Consider the following 14,976-nt stretch of genomic DNA (forward strand, 5'->3'; position numbering starts at 1 on the left):
CGTTAGCCAGATATCGACTGTTTTGAAACCATTTAGACGGCTGGGCAGACAGATGCATGGGGGGAGGGAAGGAAATTTAAAAACTTGCACCAATGTTTCAACTGTGTGTATGTTGAAGTTATTTTGCGCCGTACGTAGCCAACCGTGCTAATCTAAGGTGTGGGGGAAGGACAACAAACTACATACAAAAATCGGTTCTAAAGAAATTACTTTTCAATCTAGATTTTTTTAAAAATGTTTTTTATTGTAACGCAATGCGAGCCCGGGACAATACACAGATCGCAAAACGGGGGAGGGGAACAGAAACGCTGTGAACAGCAACCCTATTTCGGAGTTTTTCATCTAGATTATTTAACAGTGAATAGCTCCAGTGGCTCTCTAATATCGAAAGGAAGAGCGTTCCAGATGGCCGCAGAAGTGCATCAATAAACGCGCGATGCGGTGGGATAACAAAGTAAAACTGCCGAACTCTTTGGTGCCAGTCCAGTGTGTTCACCGTTACACCACGGCAACATCCATCGCGACATTTAAACACGCAGTAAATGTAAACTCTGACCCTTATGTTGGAACATGTGTAATTTACCCCACCCCGCCTTGATGGCGCCGGATTGTCGTAGCTGTGGGGCACAGCTCCCCGCTTGCGCGGATGTCCACGTGCTGAGCCCACACCTCCGATTAGTACGGTTGGCTACGTACGGTGCGAAATTAATTCTACATACATACATACGTGCGTACGTGTGTATGTGTGTGTGCGGTGCAGGGCAAGGCGGTGATGGATGCGTTCCTGGCTCTGCCGGCACGGGGAGTGTCGCTACAGCTGGCAACCGACGGCTCGTCCAACGCGCGCAAGCAGTCGCAGCTTGACCTCGCCGACCTCACCAGCAAGGGTGAGCTTCAGAGCTGGTTCTCCTGTTAATTTAACCCTTCCCCGTTCCGATGACATACGTGTATGTCGTCAGTTTTTTCTCTGATTCCGTGTACGTTATCGGGACGGAACCGTAAAAAAACCCTAAAATAAGGTTATCGGTACCGAGGCTCCCACAAGGCCATGCGGGAGGGCGTGTGGCACAGTTTGGTGTCAGCTATCATAGAGTGCGGTCGTGTCGATTACAGTTCTCTGAGGTGTGCGCAATTTCTTTTAAAATTGCGGCGATACGCCTCTCTAAATCAAATTAACGCTCACCGCTTGCACGCTCCGAGATTTAGCGGTGAACGGGACCCCACCTTGCAACTTGCAGACGTCTTGGAACGGAAAAGGGGTTAAGTAAACGATCACTCGATCAGTTATATTATTGGTGCAATTCCCTGACTTGTAATACATAACATGAAAAAATCGCCCTCTGCCAGCAAACTATCCATCTGTGAAACGTAGTGCTTTCTTGATAGCCTTGTGCTAGAACAACGGAATGAATATCAAATGTACTAAAGTATTACTTTATGAATAGGTGTGGCTTGATTACGTCATTGGCATAATCAGCCGCGTCACGCTGAGTTCTGATTGTCGGAGTGGCCACCAATAATAAATGGGTCCCAATAATTGACCGCGGAAAGAGTATTTGATTACACCTGATTAATATTAACTGGTGGTAAATTATTGTGCAAACAAGTGCAGTCACCCAGCCATGGTGATAAATGAATCCTATTTTGCCACTCTCAAAGCATGCAGATAATCTGGAGTAAAGTCAGCTGATGAATGTGGAAAATAAGATCTGCCAAGAGCTAAACCCACGTCACGAACGAGATGGTAGAATGAGACGAAACAGAATCCATTCTTAAATCCATCGTGACATGAACGCTGACAATTTTTCAAACCACCGGGAGGATTTTATCTGCTGTGCTGCCATCTACTGCCAACGTAGTGGCTCTGCGTGTGGGCATTTAATACGATGCATTGCGCGCACAGTCCACTCACGCCGTCCGCGTTGGCAGTGGTGCACAACGAAATACACTCGTGAACGACACTGCCTTGAGAGAAAAAAAATATATATATACGGCGACGTTTTGGGCTATGGCCCTTCTTCATAGCACTATCTCCAAAGTGCTGGGTTACACACCAGCGTACTCTTGCATGATTGCATGGTTCATCGACTAATGACATTTTTTTATAAATTGTGATCTGCCTATGCCCATTTATCTTTGAAAAGATTGCATGTGTTGCGCTGATGATACAAATTAATTTCTCCGCTGCGTGCCGATGGTGCTTGTGCCGCGTTTGTCCTCGTGTGTGCCGAGCGGTATGGTCGCGGTTAGCGCTGCGCTGCGCTAGGAACCCGGCGATCCGAGTTTGATTCCCGCTCGCGGCCAACATCAGTGACGATAATCTGAACCCGGTCCCGGGCCTCCCCTAGTTCGCCTGGGCCTCACACGAGCACCTGGTGCGGTGTGTAAAACATCGCCACTGGGGAGACAAAGGCGGGCCCGGGCGTGGTGCTGGCCACACCACTCCCTCGTGTGCCGTGCCGGCCTTCATAGGTGCTGCTCGCTTAACAGCACTTGCCCCGACGGGTCCGTTAAGGCTACACGGGGGGGGGGGATCTTTGTCTGTCCTCGTTTGTGCCGGGGCCCCACGTGGGCAGGTGCCAACCTGAGCTACGTGGATTTCTCCACGCTTACGGGCGGCGTGCTGCACACCAAGCTGTGGGCGGTGGACGACACGCACGCGTACGTGGGCAGCGCCAACATGGACTGGAGGTCGCTCACACAGGTGCGGGCGCCGGCCTCCTGCTGTGCTTTTCCTCCGCTTGTTGTTCCTCGTGTAGCGGCAGCCGCTTTATATAAGCGGTCGTCGTCGTCGTCGTCGTCGTTGGTGAGATATCCAGGAGGGCACGGGGTGAGATCCCCAGCGTGTTGTATATTTGGAGTTTTAATATTCTCCCCGTGCTCGCGTGGATTTTTTTCCTCGGGTCCTCGGGTTTTTACCTCCACGTTTAGAATCAACGTGCCCTTTGCAGTATTTGGCAGCTATAAATTTCAACGTGACGATAAGCCACTTCGTTGGGCTGTCATTCGTGCCCAGGTCGCTCCTGAAAAAGAGCTGCGTAGCTCAGTGGACATTACCTGGTAAACTAAACAAAATGTTTACAGTTTTCGTTAAATGGTTTATCATTGCCTTCGGATACTTGATGCACAAATGGAAAATGAAAAACTCTGGCGTTTCGTCGACCGATGGTCACCGCCCAGAACAGACCGTGTTACTCGGTGCCCGATTCGCAAATACGGAGGAGGCAACGTCACCGCGGTGCGCGTCGCTACTCCTGACTTCATTATCTGGCTTAACCACCTAAATAAAAAAAAAATCACACTTGTTGCTCTCCGTCAACATCAGTCGTCATATGAAGAAGAGGAACAAGATCATCCTTGCCATCGGCCATAATCTATCTACCGTCTCCAATAGCTCATGGTCCTGTGACGTAGCAATCGGTCTCGCTCCTGCATATAATCTAATCTCAAGTGAGCCAATCTCTTATTCGTCGTGTTTGTGTTAATTCCCACGTAACGGGTCATGTTGCACAAGTTGGTTGTACAATAGGGGCTTGGATTGTAGGATCCATGAGCAGTTACTCCCACATCGATGTGGGTTAAAGGAGTATTAAATCGAGATTGGAATCTCTTTTATTAATAACTGTTTTTTTGTCTTTAGCTCGTTGTCCTTCCCCCCCGCACCTCCGATTAGCACGGTTGGCTACGTACAGTACAAATGAAGTTCAACACAAAAGACAAAGATCCCCGTATCGGCTTAACAGACTGTAGGGGCAAGTGCTGTTAGCGAGCACCTATGAAGGCCAGAGCAGCACACGAGGGGGTGGGTGGCCAACACCACGCCCAACCGCCTTGTGTCTCCCTAGTGGTGATGTTTACATACCACACCAGGTGGTGATTTGAGACTGAATCGACCTAGGGGAGACCCAGGATCGGTTCACATAATCATCACTGGTATTGGCCGCGAACCGGAAATGAACTGGGGGGGGGGGGGTCGCCGCTTTCGTAGCACAGCGCGTTAACCCCGCTCCCCACAAGTTCAACACACACACGCACACACACACGTATGTGCGCATCAGTCAAAATCTCGTCGACAAACGGGCGGACCCGTGAGCCCGCCCCTTCCCCCACGTGCCTTTTGTGCGCGTGCCGGCAGGTGAAGGAGCTGGGCGCCGTCGTGTACAACTGCAGCTGCCTGGCGCGCGACGTGCAGAAGATCTTTCTGCAGTACCGCGCCCTGGCCGGTCAGAAAACCATCCCCGCCGTGTGGCCTTCGCAGTTCAGCACATCCTTCAACCGCCACACGCCGCTGCACGTCCGCCTCGACGGCACGCCCGCCGAGGTCTACGTCTCGGTGAGCTCCCGGCGGCGCTCGTGCCGCGACCTTCCTGCCGTGGTCGCCGAAAGCGGTGGCATTTAGAATCGACGTGCGTTCAGTGTTTTGGCCGCTCCGAATTTCCACGTGACAAGCCGCTTCGTTGAGCTGACATTTGTGATGGCCAGGCGGCTTCTGATAAGGAGCTAAATAGCTCGGTGGGCCTTGCCTTGTTAAATAAAAAAAAGTTTGTCACCCAGGTGCAAAATATTTATACAGGAGGAATCCGGTGAGCTATGAAGCTCTTTTTTCACAGATGTCCAGTAGGGGTGGGCCAGAAAATTGCTGTCTTCTGCCAGACATGCACATGCCTCTGTTGTGTGTAGTGATGTTTTTTTTTTTAATGGGTAAACCATTGACCCCGACGGTGCATGCATGCGTGCGTGCGTGTGCTTCCGTGCGTGTGTACACAGAGCTCCCCAATGTCACTGTGTGCTACGGGCCGCACCGATGACTTGGTGGCCATTGTGAACCAGATAAACCACGCCAGCAAGTTTGTGTACGTCGCCGTCATGGACTACTTCCCCACGTCGCGCTATGAGAAACATCGCAGGTACTCGTGCCACCCAATAGGCCTGCAACCAAAACCGCCCAGAATGCACCCAATCTCATCAGATCTCAGAAGCTAAGCGGGCTAAGAGCCTGCATAGCACTTGTATTGGCAACCTCCATGCAGAGTTACACGGTGGTGAGATGTTATTAACTACCTCGCCTGGTATTTAGGAGGTCGTGGGTTCGATCCCGACCCTGACACCTGCATATTTGGAGTTTGCGTGTCTCTCTCCCAGTGGTCACGTGGATATTTCTCCGGGTCCTTCGGTTTTTCCCCGCCAGATTTAGAATCAACATCACGCGTTTAGATGATTTGGCCGCTAGAAATTTCCACGTGATAAGCCACTTCGTTGAGCTATGATTTGTGGCCAGGTCGCTTCTGAAAAAAGAGCTATGTAGCTCAGTGGGCCTTACCTGGTAAAATAAAAAAAGAGTTTAGTTTGTAGCGCGGCGTTCTAACGGCTGTGCAGCGTTTTGTCTGCCACGCAGCGTTTCTAACCGCTGCGTTTCCGTCATCGCCCCGGCAGGTTCTGGCCGAAGATTGACGACGCGCTGCGCAAGGCGGCGTTTGAGCACGGGGTGCAGGTGCGCGTGATGGCGAGCTGCTGGCAACACTCGGACCTCGCCATGTTCTCCTTCCTGCAGTCGCTGAATGCGTTCAGCGGCGCCCTGAAACACGGCAAGATCGAGACGGTGCGAGGGGCTTGGCGCCGCGGGGAGCGACGGCAAACGAACGCTCACACGCGCGCGGTGGCTGCTGCTGCTGCTGTTGACAAACGCATGGCGGCATGCAACAGGGCGCATGAGCCACAGCCGCTAGAGGCATTGTGAATGCCACATTCACTCTTTTTGAGCTTTATTTTACAATATGCTTTTGTTGTTGTCCATCAAACCTTATCCCGATCGCGTCACGAGATGAAGTATCCGTTTGCGTCTCTCGGCAAGCAAGGGGTGTTTGAGAACGGCACACAGAAGCAGATATCATAGAGCTACCACTGAAATTCTTTGTTCGAGTAACGTTTGTCGCATGATTGTAAAACCGTTATTTAAATTCTCACGGGTGGAATTTAGCCAAGGACCACAATTATGGGTTAGTTGTTTTTGTTTATTGGTAACTCGCTGCACTTGAGAATCCGGAATAATCATAGGTGGTTGCCTGGATCGGACCCAGATTTCAGCTGTGCCATCTTGGTGACTATCATTGATTTACGAGGCGGGAAATTAATTAATTGCCCAGTAGACGCACACCTCGCATATTATGTCCTGGGCTGTCCATCATAAGCTCGAAGCTGTGGCGATGCACACGCACGTATCGGCTTACAGTAAAATCCGGTAGATGAGGCATGTAACGAACCCACCTCTCTGCAGTGATTTGATGGAATTGCTATGTAATAGGGTTCGACTCACAAATTGATTAATTGTTTCATCTTTTATAGTATCGTTGGTATTGATATATATTTTCCTCTCTTGTAGTCCTGTTTTTTCCTTTGCATATAGTTTGCATAATTATCAACAGGGCTGTACGTTTTGATGTAAAGCTTTCGTGACTGCAGGGATTCATATTCTTGGTTCTTTCGGTAAAGTCACGTAGAAAGAAAACAAAATAATAAAAATATAAAACAATAAAATTCTCACGACGTTTCGACTGCAACACAAGCAATCATCATCAGGTGTGAAAACCACAGCAAGAAAATTTGCCACAGCAAAAAAATTTGCTGTGGTTTTCACACCTGATGATGATTGCTTGTGTTGCAGTCGAAACGTCGTGAGAATTTTATTGTTTCATATTTTTATTATTTTATTGTTTCCCTTCTACGTGATTTTACCGAAAGAACCAAGAATAGGGCTGTACATGTACACGTTATTGTTGCTTTGGAAAGGTTTATGATATCTTAACTCCCTTGCCTGGTATTGCAGGAGGTCGTGGGTTCAATCCCGACCCTGAAGCCTGTATATTTGGAGTTTGCGTGTCTCTCTCCCCGTGGTCTCATGGATTTTTCTCTGGGTTCTCCAGTTTTTCCCCTCCACATTTTATAAACACGCGTTTAGAATATTTGGCTCCGGTAAATTTTCACGCAATAACCCACTTTGTTGAGCTATCATTTGTGGCCAGGTCACTTCTGAAAAAGGAGCTATATCGCTGTGGGCCTTACCTGGTAAAATAAAAAATAACTTTACGTATGAGACAACAGTAATATTAGCTGGGCAGTGGTGGTGCCCGCAATGTCATCCAGCAAATATGGAGGCAACGAGGGTTGGTGGAACGCACAAATGTTGTGGAAAAACCCACTTCTGTGGGCGTCGAGGTTTCGTACCCTGGCTTCCCAGAAGGCGGTACAGCAATAAAATGTGCAGTCCACCTGTTCCTCCCCCTCACAGAAGTAGAGGTGGGTTTTCTCCAGGTGCACGAGTTTTATCTGCCACGTGTTTTTAACACTCATTAATTGGTCTAGAACACATTGATATCGAGAGGACCGCAGAGCTTGGACAAACGTTAGTGGCGGCTCATCACCTTTCCACATATCTGTGGTTCTTCCTCGTGCCTGCCGAGTCATTCTCTACGAGAGCGTGCGAACAATGCGCGCGTTACAAGTTGAAGTTATAATTTTTTTGTCCGTGTGGCCAAATGTAGGATCATTGCCATTGGTTTTGTTGCGTGTGTGCGTTTGTATGGGGCAGAAATTTTTCGTCGTGCCTTCGACGGAGGCTCAGAAGAAGATCCCATACGCCCGTGTGAATCACAACAAGTACATGGTGACGGACAAGATCGCCTACATCGGTATGGACAGCGCCACCACATGCCTCGCGTGTTGAATTCTTACTCTCCGTCATGCGTCATTTAAATCGGGTGGTGGCCAGAGGGTTGGCGGTGCAGCAAAGTCCACTGTTGTACTGTAAGGTGGCTTTCAGACCGCATCCATTATTTTTCGTCTCCCCCCTCCTCTTTTCCAAACATAGATGGACTCGTCCATCTGAATAACTGTCAAATCGCTCTCCGTGGTGCTAACGTTAAAAAACCGCCACTTTTTTCAAATTTTCTTGTTGTGGTTTTCACACCTGATGATGATTGCTTGTGTTGCAGTCGAAACGTCGTGAGAATTTTATTGTTATATTTTTTTTTGTTTACCTTCTACGTGACTTTACCGAAAGAACCAAGAATATGTTGTACTGTACTTCAGTGCTGCCATGGTCCTATGCTTTCCACCGTCACCAGCACGGTCAAATAACTCCCACTGCTTCTCCACATGGTTGTGCATGGAGGCCTTCATCCAGCAGTCGATTGACAAAAGGGCTGTGCATGTCGGTTACAGATGTGGCGCTCGGTAGACGGTTATCAGGGTTTTGATTTAAAGCTTTCGTGACTGCAGTAATTCATATTCTTAGTTTTTTCGGTAAAGTCACGTTGAAGAGAAACAACAAAATAATAAAATATATAGAAACCAATAAAAAAATTCTCACGACGTTTCGACCATAACTCAAACGGTCATCTTCAGGTGTGTTGGTTTGCATAAATTTATTTTTAAAGGCGCATTTATTTATTTATAAAAAACGTTAGCGTCACGCGCAGCGATTTGGCAGTTTACCCAGGACTAGTCCATCTATATTTTGAAAAGAGGAGGGGGGAGACGAAATTTTTGATAATGTATGCTGTCTGAAAGCCACTGTAAGCGTGAACAATCAATTAAGAACTGAAATGGTTTATCAAATCTTTCCAATGATTGCTAAGATAGAATCCATCTTCTCGGTTGAAATTGTCTCTGTGCTTGTATATGTGGATAGCCTCATGAACGAATCTCTCATGGAAGCCAGATGGCTTACAAAGAACCTCTGTCTTGGAAAAGTCAATGGCATGTGAGCCTACTGAATTAGAACAATGATCTGCTACGGCCGAGGTGTTGGTCCTACCGTGTTTAAGGTCTGCTTTGTGTTCACGAATGCGGTCCGAGACATGGCGTTTGGTTTCTCCAATGTAACTACTACCACAGAGGCAACTTAGTTTGTAGACACCAGGGTATTGTATGTCCGGAATCACATCTTTTACAGACGGAACCAGATCACGGATTTTATGTAATGTGTTGAAACGGACCTGGATCTTGTGTTTATTCAAGATTTTGGAGATCTTTTTTGTGATCCCAGCAATGTAGGGTAAAGTGATGGTTTTGAAAGGCTCCTCAAGAGGGTTATTCTTCATGGTTTGAGTGATAGCTTTGCGGATTGTATAGTCGGAGTGACCATTAGCCCTAAGAGCTTGGTGTACGTGCTTGAGTTCACTGCTTATGTGTTCCTGGTCGGATATGCATTGGGCTCTATGATACAGAGTCTTGATGAGAGAATTCTTCTGTTATGGATGGTGATGGGAATCCGGTTTCAGATAAGCATCCGTATGGGTAGCTTTCCTGTAGACAGAGTGGCTCATTGAACCATCAGGTCTCTTTTTAATTAGGACATCCAAAAAAGGTATCTTGCCATCTTATCTGAAACCGGATTCCCACCACCATCCATCACAGAAGAATTCTCTCATCAAGACTCTGTATCATAGAGCCCAATGCATATCCGACCAGGAACACATAAGCAGTGAACTCAAGCACGTACACCAAGCTCTTAGGGCTAATGGTTACTCCGACTATACAATCCGCAAAGCTATCACTCAAACCATGAAGAAGAACCCTCTTGAGGAGCCTTTCAAAACCATCACTTTACCCTACATTGCTGGGATCACAAAAAAGATCTCCAAAATCTTGAATAAACACAAGATCCAGGTCCGTTTCAACACATTACATAAAATCCGTGATCTGGTTCCGTCTGTAAAAAATGTGATTCCGGACATACAATACCCTGGTGTCTACAAACTAAGTTGCCTCTGTGGTAGTAGTTACATTGGAGAAACCAAACGCCATGTCTCGGACCGCATTCGTGAACACAAAGCAGACCTTAAACACGGTAGGACCAACACCTCGGCCGTAGCAGATCATTGTTCTAATTCAGTAGGCTCACATGCCATTGACTTTTCCAAGACAGAGGTTCTTTGTAAGCCATCTGGCTTCCATGAGAGATTCGTTCATGAGGCTATCCACATATACAAGCACAGAGACAATTTCAACCGAGAAGATGGATTCTATCTTAGCAATCATTGGAAAGATTTGATAAACCATTTCAGTTCTTAATTGATTGTTCACGCTTACAGTGGCTTTCAGACAGCATACATTATAAAAAAATTCGTCTCCCCCCTCCTCTTTTCAAAATATAGATGGACTAGCCCTGGGTAAACTGCCAAATCGCTGCGCGTGACGCTAACGTTTTTTATAAATAAATGCGCCGTTTAAAAATAAATTTATGCAAACCAACACACCTGAAGATGACCGTTTGAGTTATGGTCGAAACGTCGTGAGAATTTTTTTATTGTTTTCTAAATATTTTATTATTTTGTTGTTTCTCTTCAATGTGACTTTACCGAAAAAACTAAGAATATGGTTATCAGGGTGTTGTGCATCTCATGAGTGTACTGGAGGCTCAGATACCTTTGGTAGACGATTGCTTCCGTGTACCACCTTACCCTGTTGTGGGTACCAATGGCCTCTGTGAGGCTCTTGTGAGGAAATGCCTTATGTCAGGTGCTTACACTGGAATCAGAATTCCTTCAGCTGTAATTTCTTGAAGCCCAGGTGCAGGCGCTGCAATAGCTGTAGAATCTGGCAGGAGTGAAGGAATTGACGAGGTGGTGGCATCAATAGCATTGTCTGTTGATGCAATATTGGTCTCATCCAGGGGTCGGTAACCTACGGTTCCTGAAGGACTGCTTCATGACGTTATTTATTAAGGACCACTGTCTTGTATTCACATGCATTGTGGCTCTTGAAGTAGGTTTTTCTTTACTAAATTCGAAAAAAATAACTCGTTACTTTGGTTGCAGACCCTTGGTCTTATCCTATCAACGTAGCAGTGCTGCTGTAATGTCTCACGAAAGAGACGTCACAGAGCTACACCCCGCTGCTCCTGACGCGGTTTTTTTATCTTGCTTGACCACCTGAATGTGAAATTGTAGTTGCTGCTCTGCATCGACATCAGCCGTACGAAAGACACCAGAGGGCAGTGTAGCGGTACCCATTGTACTGTGGTTGTATTGTCACGTCTCCCACGTCCATGCTCCCCCATCTTCACCAACCCAGCGTGGTGACGTATGGCCAAAATAACCCCAACGGTCCACATGGCCGTGACACGTGCATACACGCAGTGTGCCAGCACACATTTGTGGGGAGCGATAGTGGAGTGGTTAGCACGCTACGCGGTGAACCCAATCACCCGAGTTCGATTCCTGGTCATGGCCAACACCAAGTGACGATTATGTAAACCAGTCCTGGGTCTCCCCTAGGTCGACTCGGCCTCAAATGAGTACCTGGTGCGGTGTGTAAACATCGCCACTAGGGAGACAAAGGCGGTCATGCGTGGTGCTGGACACCCACCCCTTCGTGTTCCGTGTCAGCCTTCGTAGGTGCTCGCTAACAGCACTTTCCCTGAAAGTCTGTTAAGGCTATACGGGGGATATTTTTTTATTTAAACGTGTGTTGCGGGAACAGTGACGCATTGCTCTAAGAACCTGGGGACTAGTTGGATTCCTGCTTAACCGAGTGTCGAATATTTAAACCAGTCCTGGGCCTCCCCTAGGTCGCCTTGGCCTTAATCGAGTACCTGGTGCAGTGTATAATAAGCACTAGCACTTGGGGAAGACAGGTCCGCCGGACGTGGTGTGAACCAACTACCCCCCTCGTGCAGTGCTGGCCTCCGTAGGTAACAGCACTTGCCCCAGTAGTCTGTTCAGTGCTATACGATGGGATCCTTGTACACGCGCGTGGATGTTGAATGTAAGGGGGTAATCCTTAATTGCCTTTGGTGCGCGCCGTCGCCGCAGGAACCTCCAACTGGTCGGAGGACTACTTCAGCAACACGGCGGGCGTTGGGCTGCTCGTGAACCAGACGGCGAGCGTGGGACGTGGCGTCACCGTGCAGGAGCAGCTGCGGGACGTGTTCCTGCGCGACTGGAATTCCCCGTACGCCATCAGCCCAACTTCGCTCGCCGATCTCAAGGCCAAGTGCTGAGTCTGGCGACCGACGCTTCTCCGCCCTCCCCACCACCCCCCTTTATTTCCCCTCCGCCAACTGGAGGCTTGCCGAGTGTGGTCCAACGTGATAAATGGCAGCGAGGGTGTCGATGTGCGGCTTTATTAGTGCCACGCTAAACTTGGTGGTGGTGGTGGTGGGGGGGAGGGCCTTCATCCAACAGTGGATTTATCATGGCTGATGATAATGGCCTGGCATAGCGACATTTTTAAGCCAGCTGTGTTGGAGGTGAATGGTTATGAGTGCACAAGTTAACTTCCTCTTTGTTACCCCTGGAAATAAGGTGGCATGAATACAGAAAAGTAACTGCAGTGTGGGTTATTGAATCTGTATATAACTTGGCGTCCAACCCTGTTTAAATCGCTCTGGTATCATAAACATGAAAGGCTGTGCTGTTTTGACCTCGTATCGCATGCGAACATAAGTGATGTGATTAAAACGTCCTACACATTTCACATCCTAAAAAAAACCCTAATTTTTTTATTGATTTTAACTAAGAGGTACTGATTTTTTTTTATGAATGATTCAAAGTGGAGTTGTATAGTAGCCCTTACAACTCAATTGCACAAATCCATATACTGTATGTAAAATCTCAATCGATGTCATTGTTAATTGTTAAGGGAATTGTCATTTTGAGTATTTGCACTCGTGAAGCTTTAACATTGAAGGGAAATGAAGTAAAGATGTCTGCGCACACTTGGGTTTCCATTTCAGTTGTCAAATTGTTTATTTGTGTATGCCTTTTATACAGGGTGATCCATTTATAGTTTGTCAAAAACTCATTCATTTCTCAGAAAGTGATTGGATGTTGTGAAAGCAATGAAGATGTTCTGGTGTATTGAGATTGGTTTGAGAGACTTGAGGATTACAATAGATTGTTGCTATGTGAAGTTTTCTCCATCTCCCTCATTACTTTTGGTGTATCTACATATGGATGACCATATTTTTTATTTTAATACACTGGGTTTTACTTCTTGATGGAAACCCAGCAGACATTGGCTTTGTTGACATTTACTGTAGATGCAAAACACAAGTGTTGGATCGGATGTTGTGGACCGAGTTTCATATCAGAGCTTCATAGCATGCACACCACACCACAATGGCACAATCAGAACAGAAAGCACTTGCATGATGGTGTCATAGTTGTGGTCATGTCTAAGGGTTATGACAAGGTGGGCATGTGGGCAGAGGCATAAACCCAAATTAACATTGCCCTCTGCATGGTTCTACACATTTTACATTGTGGTGTTTTTGTAATATAACTAAACAAAAATGCGCAAATTACGGTGGTATTTTTAAGTGAAAGGCTGCTGTAGATTTGTGCGTGCAATTTCGTTGCGAACTGATCAACTGCAATTCGTGTTAGTCATTTATACAGGTGTGTTCATTGCTTAGATGACTGCTTTTTTGGCCATCTAATCGCACGGTACTAAGGAACAAAATAAGCATGCTGTTCTTGGTCTAAACTGCTGGTTTAGCTCGATCCTCATTGCTTAGGATATTCATAACCATGAGCAGTTGCAGAGAGAGACTAGTGTTTGAATCGAGCAAAGCCGTCATTGAATGACAAGAGAATAGCGTAGGCTTGACTCGTAACGCAGCGGTCACCAAGTACGGGTGTTTATGACGCATGAGACCGTAGACTAATCTATTAAGCTCACGAAACAAGCATCCAATTGTGCGTGAAAAACACATTTTCTTTTGTACGTGGTAGTTCGTCACCTGCGCAACCACTAGAGGCCACTAAATTGCACGGCACTTTGAACCAGGTAAGGCCCACTGAGTTATATAGCTTTTTTTCATAAGCGACCTGGCCATGAATGAGAGCTCGACAACAAAGTGGCTTGCGTGGAAATGTATAAGCAGCTAAATATTCTAACCGCATGTTGATTCTAAATGTGGGGAGAAAAAACTCGGTCCCGGAGATAAATCCACACGACCATGGGGAGAACATGCAAATTCCAAATATACAACAGGCATCAGGGTTGAGAAAAGGAAATGATTAATACAATTTTTACTTGATCGAATCACAAGCAGGAGAAATCGCTAACAGGCCTGCCGGATCAAGATTTCCGATCATCAGCTTTCAAACGCATAGTGCTGGGAAGTTCACCTGAAAACAATTTTAAACTGTACAAGACGGTGCCAATGCTTGCAGGAGGAATTTTGTTTTTACTAGCATTTTTAAGTGTCGTCAGACTTTGACATGCATATTAAGTCATGAAAGTTGTACGTTCACGCATGTTGTAAATAATGTTTCAATATGAAATAAACAGTTCAAGTTGCTGTTGTAGAGGCTTGTGTATTCATGTATTGGAAATGCTGTGCCCATCTCCGAGACAAAACTTTTACACATTTACCGTTCAATTTGTTCATACTTGTTACGTTGCCCCAAATTTCCAGTGAAGTATCAGCTTATCGTTTACAGCACTGAGGTGCTTGACAAAAGATGCATGCACGTCAGCTCATGGCAAAATGGTAATTTTCTTTGTTGAAAACGTTAATGTTGCCCATAAATGTGATGCTAACAGGATACACCTTTAAACAGTAATTGCTGTGTAGTGCAAGGATGACAGAAAAGTGGGAACACTTTAGTAACAAAACCAGTTTCTTTTCCTACAACTTTTATCTCGATTGAGAATTTAATTTTGATCTCTCACAAGGCAGCACAAACCTTCGTGTTGGAGAATGGTCCATGGAAATGGATACTATAACTACCTGAAATCTCTTCAAGTCACTTGTGGCCTACAGAGTAGGGGGGCAGAACTTTTCCACTCTAAGCTTAGTCATTGCTTGCTACCAGGCAGTGATTTATAATTGGCAGGCCAAAAATCTATTCAAGAATTAATCTTGGTCCACAAAAAATGGCTTGGCCAAATCTCACCTTGAATGGATGCCTGTGATCAGCATGTATAAATGTGCTGAGAGAGGCTCAAGCAACCATACTACAAATA

At 46.6% G+C, this 14,976-nt stretch overlaps 1 protein-coding gene across 3 annotated transcripts in view; it reads left to right on the top strand.

The window, feature by feature from the left end:
- The window catches only part of LOC116943323 (5'-3' exonuclease PLD3-like), a 32,948-nt gene extending 18,640 nt beyond the window's left edge, over nucleotides 1-14,308 (top strand). For all 3 annotated transcript variants that reach the window (XM_076067633.1, XM_032956107.2, XM_032956108.2), the window contains 7 exons: nucleotides 761-887; nucleotides 2,577-2,704; nucleotides 4,136-4,333; nucleotides 4,768-4,907; nucleotides 5,434-5,599; nucleotides 7,586-7,685; nucleotides 11,814-14,308. In XM_076067633.1, coding sequence (XP_075923748.1) covers nucleotides 761-887; nucleotides 2,577-2,704; nucleotides 4,136-4,333; nucleotides 4,768-4,907; nucleotides 5,434-5,599; nucleotides 7,586-7,685; nucleotides 11,814-12,001 — 1,047 coding nt within the window. In that variant the 3' untranslated portion in view covers nucleotides 12,002-14,308. The remainder of the gene's footprint in view (nucleotides 1-760; nucleotides 888-2,576; nucleotides 2,705-4,135; nucleotides 4,334-4,767; nucleotides 4,908-5,433; nucleotides 5,600-7,585; nucleotides 7,686-11,813) is intronic.
- Nucleotides 14,309-14,976: the final 668 nt, after the last annotated feature.

The sequence above is a fragment of the Petromyzon marinus genome, chromosome 17 (genome assembly GCF_048934315.1).
Source record: "Petromyzon marinus isolate PM22_M1 ecotype Great Lakes invasive population chromosome 17, UKy_Petmar_22M1.pri1.0, whole genome shotgun sequence".
NCBI classification, from domain to species: domain Eukaryota; kingdom Metazoa; phylum Chordata; class Hyperoartia; order Petromyzontiformes; family Petromyzontidae; genus Petromyzon; species Petromyzon marinus.